General features: G+C 37.0%; 1 protein-coding gene across 2 annotated transcripts in view; it reads left to right on the top strand.

Moving 5' to 3' along the window:
* The first annotated feature begins 122 nt into the window (after nt 1–122).
* Nucleotides 123–9,791, top strand: part of exd3 (exonuclease 3'-5' domain containing 3) — a 38,885-nt gene continuing 29,216 nt past the window's right edge. Inside the window, exons 1-11 of one of the 2 annotated variants that reach the window (XM_036214520.1) lie at nt 123–402; nt 2,755–2,784; nt 5,357–5,421; nt 7,501–7,662; nt 7,770–7,955; nt 8,049–8,102; nt 8,172–8,311; nt 8,411–8,517; nt 8,592–8,665; nt 8,766–8,804; nt 8,917–9,083. In XM_036214520.1, coding sequence (XP_036070413.1) covers nt 2,772–2,784; nt 5,357–5,421; nt 7,501–7,662; nt 7,770–7,955; nt 8,049–8,102; nt 8,172–8,311; nt 8,411–8,517; nt 8,592–8,665; nt 8,766–8,804; nt 8,917–9,083 — 1,007 coding nt within the window. In that variant the 5' untranslated portion in view covers nt 123–402; nt 2,755–2,771. The remainder of the gene's footprint in view (nt 403–2,754; nt 2,785–5,356; nt 5,422–7,500; nt 7,663–7,769; nt 7,956–8,048; nt 8,103–8,171; nt 8,312–8,410; nt 8,518–8,591; nt 8,666–8,765; nt 8,805–8,916; nt 9,084–9,791) is intronic. The other variant, XM_024299224.2, reaches the window with a different exon arrangement.

Genomic DNA, 9,791 nt, shown 5'->3' with positions numbered 1-9,791 from the left:
TAATTTGACCAGTAGACGGCGATAGTACGCTGTAACAGCATTTGTGACTCCCAGAAACACACCGATAGAACAAGAATTCAAGGGAGTTATTTCTCCCTTTTTTTTGTACTTCAGGCTAAAAAAAAATTGGGAACAATGTATGTTTAAAGCTGCAATCACGTATGAATATAACCAGAATACAATCAAATATATTTGTACTAATTACTTACGTAGAGACATGTGTCCCATGGCATTGTGAAATATGGCAGTCTCGCTAACGTTTAAAAACACAAGCTGCCTGAGTCAAAGCTCAGGGTTCAATTTTACATCTTTAAAAAAAAATGGAAGGAACGAAACAAACCACGACTTTGATTCATCAAAACTAGCAAAAGTAGCCACCGAGCTGGAATAAAGTTGTACATGGTGAGTTATTTCGCATCAGTTACATATAATAGCCAATTAGATAACTGTTAATTGGCATTGTTTGAAAATAAAAGGTTAAAGAAAGCACCAGTGTTTCTAGGAGAATCATCTCAGCCTATCGTGTGCTGGTGAGGTGCTAGCTTACATTCAATAAACTGACATTTTAAAGCTTTTTTGCCTGATGTGACGAAATTAGCGCCAACTACCTAGATGTTAAAATACATTAAGCATTTGTTAATTTGTGAAAAAGTACAGTGTTTGTTGCCAGTCATTTCATTAAGTGGAAATCTCAAATAGAATCATTACACGGTGTAATTGTGTTTCATAATAATGTGCATATACTTATAAGAAACTAATTGTTGAAATCAAACGATGAGCTGGAAACACTTGCTGTAATGGTTTCCTGAGTCAGTGATCTCTCAGTCTTGGTCAGTAAGCAATGCAGTTATTATGGAAGTCTGCTGATTTGACTGATGTCTAGAGGATAGTCATCCACACCCTTCCCATTGAAAGAGAGCTACAGAAGATCATTGCTAAACAAGCTAGTAGTTACATGCATATTAACCCAAAATGTGTTCGGGTTAGAAAAGGAACTGAACTGTTGCTCAGTGGTCCAAAGTCCGAACTTTCAGGTGAAATTATTATTATTACTATTATTTTTAAATTGGAAAGTCCTACAATCTGGAGGAATACTAGACATGCATCAGTTCCACATTGATTGGGGTTGCATGTCATCTGCTGCTGTGTTTGTTAGGTTTCCTAAATCCCACACCCAAAGCAGCCATCTACCAGGAAGTTCCGGAGCACGTCATACTGCCCCCTGCTGGCAAGCCGAATAGAACCTGTACATGCACTGCCAAAGTTCATTGGATCAGTGACTATAATATTACTATGTTTGACTGGCTAAAAAATACCTGACTACAATATATAGGAAGAAAAAAAATCTATGGGCTATTGTTAACCCTCGTGCCAACCCAGGCATGCTAATATTAAAAGTGGGGTCATCTGGACCCCATCCTCTTTCAATTATTATTATTATTTTTTAATCTTCACTGATGTCCATGACAGACTTAAAATCCTGTCAACCTTTGTCATGGGAGGAATCACACATCAATATAAGGATGGGGTCATCTGGACCCCATAACAAAAGGGTTAAGAGAAGGATGAAGGGCACCAGACCCAACAATACAGATGAATGAAACTATAAATAAAACCTGGTCTTTCATAACACATGCACCGTACCACAAGCTGATTGCCTCCACGTCAGTTGATACAGTAATTCATGTAAAAGGAGGTCCCTCTAAGTGAGTGCATAAATATAAGCAGCCTTTTTTCTTAGAAGCCTATGATTTGTGCGAAAAATATCCTTTTTGATTGTCATGTGACATTTTACCTTTTTTAGAGGCAGCTACTTTTTATAGACTGTAAAAATTATAAGAAATAATGGCTTTAAATACTTAAATCCACATGTAATGACTTGATGACTTTAAATTTTTTAAAGAATTGTTCAAAAATGTAGATTTTACATTTTAGATTTTTACAAAAGTTGTAGTTCTTGAGAGTCTCAAGATAAGTACTTCTGCAAAGTATGATATCTAACATAACTGAAGTGTTTTTCTCCAAATGTTACAAGCTTGGTCTCCTGGATGCAACAAGCTGTTTTTTGCATCAACATGCATGTTAGTTAGGAGTAAATATCTAAAATACTTCCACAGTTAATGCAAAAGAAAGTACAAAAAGTTTGTGGAATTCTTTGGAATGTAGTCATACCCCAAAGATCAACCATTAACAGTTGATCTTTTCTTGTTTATTGCAGTCTTTTCTTCTTTTTTTTTTTCTTTTTGTTTCATCATAAAGTAAAGTAATCCTAAAAGTGTACAAGCATGTTGTTGAGTTGTACAATTACTGTCTTAAACAGTCTTAAATTGTACCTTCTCCACAGATTAAAAGTACTTATTTTTCTTACCATTAGATGGCGCAATCAGTGCAGAAAAGAACACTCATTAGTTTGACTGCTTTCACTCCTCCTGGCTTAACGTTTCACTCTTGTCTGGACAGTGCTGACTGCCAAAGGCCGCCTCTTGTGCCTGCAGATTTTCGGAAAGGGAGAAACAACCAGACTTCAGGCTTTAAAAAACATCCTGAGCCTGAAATCAAATATCACAGCCAGCTGGCAGCGTGCCCTTTCTCAGGCTTTAGTTCCCACAGTTTTTTCCTCACCGCTGCTCAAAACAGCATATTTTATATATGTGTTTTAATCTGAAATATCCATGTTGTGTTTTAACTTTTATATATTTGAACAATTTTAGATGCACTTTCCTGTTAAAACCCTTTTCGTCTCTTTGTCCACAGAGTGAAATCTGACAGAAATGGACCACGAGGGTCAGTATTACGCTTTCTGTAAAATTTGTTGAAATAATGATTTAGGAAAACACTGAGAAAAAGATAGACAATGATTGATTTTCATTGCGTGCATGATTAATTACAGTACTATGATTGGGAACTGGTTGACGGATAAATATTTTGTTTAGTTACTAAAGAAACAATTTAAATTTGCTTTATTGCTGTCATATATCAATTTCTTTTTTTGATATTTATTAAAAAAACATTTTTTAAACTTTTTTCATATAGCTGTAAATAGTTTTTTTCTATAAAATAATATCAGCTTTTTTCTTCAAAATTCAATTATAGGTGCAAATGGTTTGACGTTTAGGAGATGTCAGTCAGCTCAGGAGCTCACATGGAGACGCGTATAATAAGTATCATTTTCTGCAAGTGCTAGTACTCTATTCATTTTCGAGATTCTGAAACAGCACCTGCTTGAGGCTTGTTCTTGCACTCACAACATCATACAAAAGGAGAGGAGCACTTATAAAAGAATGTTGTGGCATCCTTCCAGTGGATTTGAGCCACTCGTGCCGCCACTGCCAAGTCACAGTAAAGCTGTTCTGGTGGCTGTAGTGACACCAAATGCCTCATTTAGACACTTGATCTTTGTTTTTTCTTTATTTTGGCAGCCGCTTGGCCACAAGCAGTCAGACCTCCTTGTGGAGTTGATGTCTGGCTCATTTTTGGGTCATTAATTGCAAGAATTTTAAGTCTAAAATTGTTAAATAAATAAAAAAATCCCCCTGATTTTAAGAACAGTATTTTGTGCTACAAATAAGAACAAAAAGGGCTTTACCAACCAAGAGGTAAATGAGTTCATGTCTTGAATGCAAGTCCATGTCTTTGAATGTGCTGTGATAGGGTTTATTATACTGTAATGAATGGAGGAGCCTCCAGCTCTTATCATTTGCACACCAGCCAAGCCTGTAAAGAAGCTACATGCTCCACATTCCTCTCTCCACACAAACAGACCAAAGAGGGTTGCACTATTTGAGTGAGTTCCTGCGTTTTATGCACGTTCCTCTGCGGGGCTAAATTAACTGGAGTGGATTGTTAAACAGCAGGAAAGCACAAAGATGAGCAAAGGGAAACCTGCAGCCATTTCGATGTCTTTTTACTTACATTTTTTGGTGTTTTTATGCACGTTTTAGCCTATTAAGTAGATTAAGCTTATTTAATATAAACAAAATTAGGACTGTTTTTAGGTGAAAAAAAAACAAGTTTTTAATATTGGTAGGTAAAGTTCATGTTAAATTCCCTCTTTAATCATCTTTTGATCTATTTTGAAAACATTTTCTGTAGTCTTTTAATTATGATTATGCCTTTATTAGGCGAAATAAAAAAATGGTCGTTTTCTAGGACATAGTTTCTGCAGAATGACTGGAATTCCTCTGAAATTCACCTCTGAGTTGGTACAGAGTAAGCTTGCCTTCATTTCCCATCATCCCTCTCTTCCACTAGCTTACAGCCCCTCGCGACCCCAATCTAACAATACTGGTGCAACAAAAATGGCAAGCAATATTGGAGCTAGCCAGCTCAGACGAGGCAAACATACATTTTAATTTTCTTTATGTATCTTCCATCATCAGAAAAATACCCAAAACAATTGGATGACCCCTACTAAGTTGGTTAAATAAGATCAAACTTGAGAAACTTGCAAAAGAAAATCAAAATAAGACACAAGTTGGGACCATATTAATAATACAAATTCGTTCATAATGCTTTGTTGAGAAAGCAGTGAGAAAACGTATTGTGTTAAAGCGACTCCAGCAAACAAATGGCTGCTTTATGACAAATGCAACATAAAAGAGAGCGACACTGCAAGGCCAGGAGAGAGCCCAGACCAACACAGACGAGCCCTTTGGTCTGCTTTCCCAGGCTCGTGCATCAGGAAGGCTTATTTTTTACAGCATGACCAGCGCGTAGCCTTTTCCTGGGGAAATCTGAGACAAAATCAAGCGAGGCTTGTTCAGGGAGGGAGAGGAGAACAGGAAAACTGGCCTGTGGAAGGAAAGGGGGGAGGCCGGGAGGAGTGGAGAGGGCAGGTACACTAGAGGCCACACAGCATGAGCAACTGAAGGAAACCAAAAGGTTTGAAACATTCAGTCTGTCATTGACAGTCTTATTATCAGAAGCAAAGGAAATGAGCTTCAATTGTAAAAAGGTTGAAGCTATTTTGTTTGAAAATATAGTTCACTTTTTATGTTGGGGGAAAAAGCAAAAGAATAGACATTTTTTTAACCAGTCCTTACCCCCAAACTGAATATCTTATCCAATCCCTTCCCTCATAATATTTGGATAGAAAATCAGCGTGAATGCCTAAAGTTGGTTTTTTGTGGCGGTAGTTGCAGACTATTACAGATTTGATTCACCAGTGCCTGGATTGATTCAATTCATCCGGTATTTTTTGTGCTAAATCATTGTTATGTATTTCTTAAATAAATGAGTCCTTTGACCTATTTAGAAAAATCTACAGTGATCAGAATTCCTTTCATGTCTAGACAGATGACAGATTACATTTCCACCTCGTTGTGTTTGTGTGTCTATATGTGTGTCTTCCACACAGGTCTTGATCCCATCTTGCTGCTAGACCAATTCTTTGAGCTATGGAACCAGAAGGATCTTCCGATGGTAAGAGCTGCTTTCACAATGTCCGTCCATGCAGTCATCCTCAGTGTTTACAAGCTCAGCAGGACTGACTGTAAATGTGTTTACATGCAGAGCTTGCACAGGAGGAAACATATCTGCACATCTCCAGCTAAAGCTTTCCAGTGATGTGTGTGTGTGTGTTAATGAAGAAAGCAGACTGTTTGTCAGAAGGAAGGAATTTGTGTTGCTCTGAATGAACTTGAGGGGAAGATACTGAGTGGATAACATCTGTTTTGCAAATTAGGACACGGTGCGAGGCATTCTCACACAGATAATATTATCTCTTGTAGGAAGTTTCTAATGCTGCAGTTTATAGCCTTATCTCGTGCATCAAAATGTGTCGCGCATTTTTGTGGGTTCCGAGAGCAAAGCTCCTGTGGCCGTTTGTCATCTTCAAGAGCTGTTTTTAGTGTCACGAAAAAGGTTCACACAGAAGTCGGAAGGTAACTTCCAAGAGAGATATGACTGAACTGCATTGTTCTGACAAGATTTGGCAAATTATAACAAAATAAACATTTATTTTTGTCACATCTTTTTCTTATAAGTTAAGAATTTGTTATAAATGTTTGGACTCCAAAAATCTCTTTATACATTTATGATAAAGTAAATAATATTCAAAAATACAGACTGGACCAATTTATCCTCCCTAAAAGTGGAAAATGTGACTAAATCGGCTAATAATTTTGAAATCAACTAGAAAATATGTTTTTTTAAAAACCCATTCTGATGTAAATGGTGTTTTTAACACATTCTTGGGAAAATTTTCTGATGCTGGAAGATGCATATAAAAAAAAACTAAAAAATTGCATTTCGGAGTATTTTTTGATTCAAATTGTGAATCGTTTGCAGACAGGGTACAAGCTCTCAAATTCACTCGATTCCAATGATTTAAAAAAACTCACTTGGAACACTTTTACAATAGATTAAAAAAAATTAATGGACTAGAACTTAAAAATGCTCAAATAAGTGATTTCAAAATTGTTACCACTGATTATGTTGTTTTTAGGCTAATTGAAAAAAGCAGAGCTTCTGCAGTACTAGTTCATCCAAAGTTTACCCTCCATTCTGGCAGGCCCATCCCCACTTCTCGTTATCTGTTTTACACTCTTTCCCGCTAGCCCCTCACAACCCCAACCTTACATTACAAGTGCAACAAAAATGGCGAGGAGTATTGGAGCTTTCCAGCCGTACAGTTTTGAGCAGATGTCAGCTCAGATGAGGAAAACATAGACATACATGGATCTAGGCGTCTACAAATGGATGCATTTGAATGGAGCGGAGGAGGAAGCTTCTGTGTCACACCTACAATATTTTTCAAATGGCATTTTTTTTGTCTGCTTCTGTTTCGCTATTTTAATAAAGAAATACTCAAAATTGCCATTTTAAGCTTATTTTTTATTATGTCTTCATGAGAAAAATGCCTCATGAACATGTTTACAACACCAAAGAGTGGGTCTTTAAGGGAAGTATTTAGTAGTTTTTATATGTCCTTTAATATTTGAAAGCTTCTCCTAATTTCTTAGCAGAATTCCCCTCAATTGTTGTCATGCTCCCTATTTTCTGGCGGCCCGCCCCCCTTTCCCTCTAATTTACTTAACAGTTGATTTGCACACTCCTGATGTTCCCCTCTGTGAGATCCTTTTGTTTTTGAGGCTTAAGGACGGCCTCTTTCACTTGCTTTGACAACTTCTTTGACCACATGTGGTGGATTTTCAGCCTTGGCTGCCAAATGAGCATACCACACTTGGAATGAACTCTGGACACCAGACTCTTCATCAAATTCAATGTTTGATAAATAGTGAGATTAGCCAACACAATTAACCTGTCTTTGAGTCAACTGTCCAGCAACTTTTAATCCATCAAACAGCTGCATTTCTTACACTTTTCTTTTAATTTAAGCAGCTATTTAAGCAGAACTATCCTTTATTTCCCTCACAAACAGAAGACTTTAACTTTGAAATCTTACCTAAAAGATGCACATCAGGGATTCAGTTTCAAGTGAATTCTACCAGCTAAGTTTGTAACATTACTGATTGTGGTCCCCTCTGTCTTTGTCCATAGCTGCGTTTGGTAACCCAGCAGGGGTTTTCCAAACTGTCGGAGCCCCTCGAGGCCTTACTAACAATCCTGGAGCGTTGTCCGGGCAAACAGAAAGGTCGGAGCCACACTCTGGGTTGTCACATCCTCATGGATTTCCAGGCATGGATGAAGGAAAACCCTCAGGTAGATGATTCCACAACTTTATTTTTGTTGCCTTTTACATTTTTTAGCAAAAGGAACAGAATGCTGCTTACTTTTTTCTTTTTAAGTTCCTTTTTCTTGTTCTTCAGGTGAACTTGAGCTCACTACCTGGACAAAAAGCTCTGGCGCTCCAGCAGCGAGCTCTTGACTTACTGATGGACACGCAGCCCGCCTTTGTAGATGCTCTCATCAGCATCTACCAGCTCAAGTCCTTAGACCCATCTGTTCTACGGCTCCATATTTCAAATATGCACGATGTCAGGTGTTACAAAGAAGTGAGTCCCTGATTTAATAAACACAAACATTTTAAAGTCCTCTAGCAAGTAAAATCATTGGAAATAATTTGTTTTCTTTCGTTTTTTTGGTAGGCTGCAATCCTCGCTATCAAGCTGGAACTACAGGAAGAACTACAGTTGGAAAAGGTGGGATAAAACATATTATCCATTAAATAATAACATTCTTAAATTGTATTTATTTTCTTATCTTTATAGATGTGCGTGCCTCTCATTTTGCTGGATAAGCTGTCGCTGGCGGAGTCTTTTGTCAGCGGCCACAGTCAGCTTGAACAACAACTTGTCACACTCCTCGACTCTTGGTGTCACCCCAGCTTCAGTGTTGGGAGTATTCACAAGTAAGATATGCTATGTGAATGAGTGGAAAACAGCTTTGTAATATAGCTGGGGTTGTCATTGGCTATAAAGTCCAATGATGTGCATGTTTGCTTCTGCAGGCTGTATCCAGGCCTGACTCGGTCCAAACAGAACACATCACAAATCCATCCCAAAGTGCTTACCAAACATGTCTTAAGACTCATGGAGAAATTCAAAGTGGATCCAGGTGGGTTTCAGGCACTTATTGGCTTGTAAATAAACATTTTAGGCACTACTAAAGTTTTTTTTTTCTTTTTGAAGCACTGTGTCCCAATGCTTTGCACAAGAGGAGATTAGACACTCTGCGTTACCTAATGTATAAAACTTTTGTGGAGGTGAGCAAAAATTTTAACTTCCCAACAAAATGTTTTCACTGTTTGACAGCAGTTTGGAGTCAAATACATAAATAGACATATATTTTCTTTATTCTTACAGAAAGGCATGACTGAGGAGAACTGGATTGACCATGTGCAAGTGAGCTTTGTTTAAAAAAATGAATGAATGAAGATGTGTACAGACGTGCTGTTTGATTTTTTCATCATAGAAACATCAGTAGGTTTATTTTAGCTGTATGTCGTGTCTGCAGAATGTGGTGGCAGATGATGTAGAGCTGCAGATCCATTTGGTAGAGTTGTTGGCAAAGTACCATAGTGTTCGCAAAGCCTCCCAATGGTCCCTGAGATACAACGTACCAAAGAATCGACTTCCCATTGGGGTGTGGGAGACCCAGAGGAGCCTGCCTCCTAATCTACAGTGAGTAGAAATGATAGCAATATAAGTGGATCGTTAAAGGCATAGGGAAATGTGGAACCTTCTGTTTTTTTGCACAAAATGTGGAATTTCAACATTTTATCAATATCCACATTCTGGAGAGGGCAAAGGGTCTTTAATTTTAGTTCCTGCAGGATCTTAAAAAATCCTAAAAACATTGAATTTATTAAATTGAAAAAAATACCCTAAAAAGCCTTTAAAAATGTCTTGAATTTTGATAACCGAGCCTTAAAATTTGTGCTATTTGAAACGTCTCAGTTTCACATTTTTTGTCGAAAATGTAATTTTTCAACTACGATTATTTAATCAATTTATGAAAATAAACAGAACCGTCTGGTCTTAATTTTTGATATGCATAGCCTTAAAAGGTCTTCAAAAGTCTAAAATTTAACTTGAAGAAAGTTGTTGGAACTTTGTAAATGTTATAGCTTTTTTAAATAAATAAAGTTGGATTTAATTTGATATATGGGGGTTGCTCATTGGTATTGTCTATAACAACAGTATTTAATGTAATAAATTCAATTTCAGTGTTTTATGAATAAACAAATTCCATAAGAATTCATCTCAATAATGTTTTGTTTGGTAGAAGATCCAAACTTTTGCTTTTTTTGAAATTTGATTCATGGTTAGTTCTAACTTTTCAGTTTTTTTCTGTATGTTAAAATCAAACAATTGCTTAAAACATTTTAA

The sequence above is a fragment of the Oryzias melastigma genome, linkage group LG12 (genome assembly GCF_002922805.2).
Source record: "Oryzias melastigma strain HK-1 linkage group LG12, ASM292280v2, whole genome shotgun sequence".
NCBI lineage: Eukaryota > Metazoa > Chordata > Actinopteri > Beloniformes > Adrianichthyidae > Oryzias > Oryzias melastigma.
The sequence above is the reverse complement of the archived record's forward strand: the minus strand, read 5'-3'. Positions and strand labels throughout refer to the sequence as shown.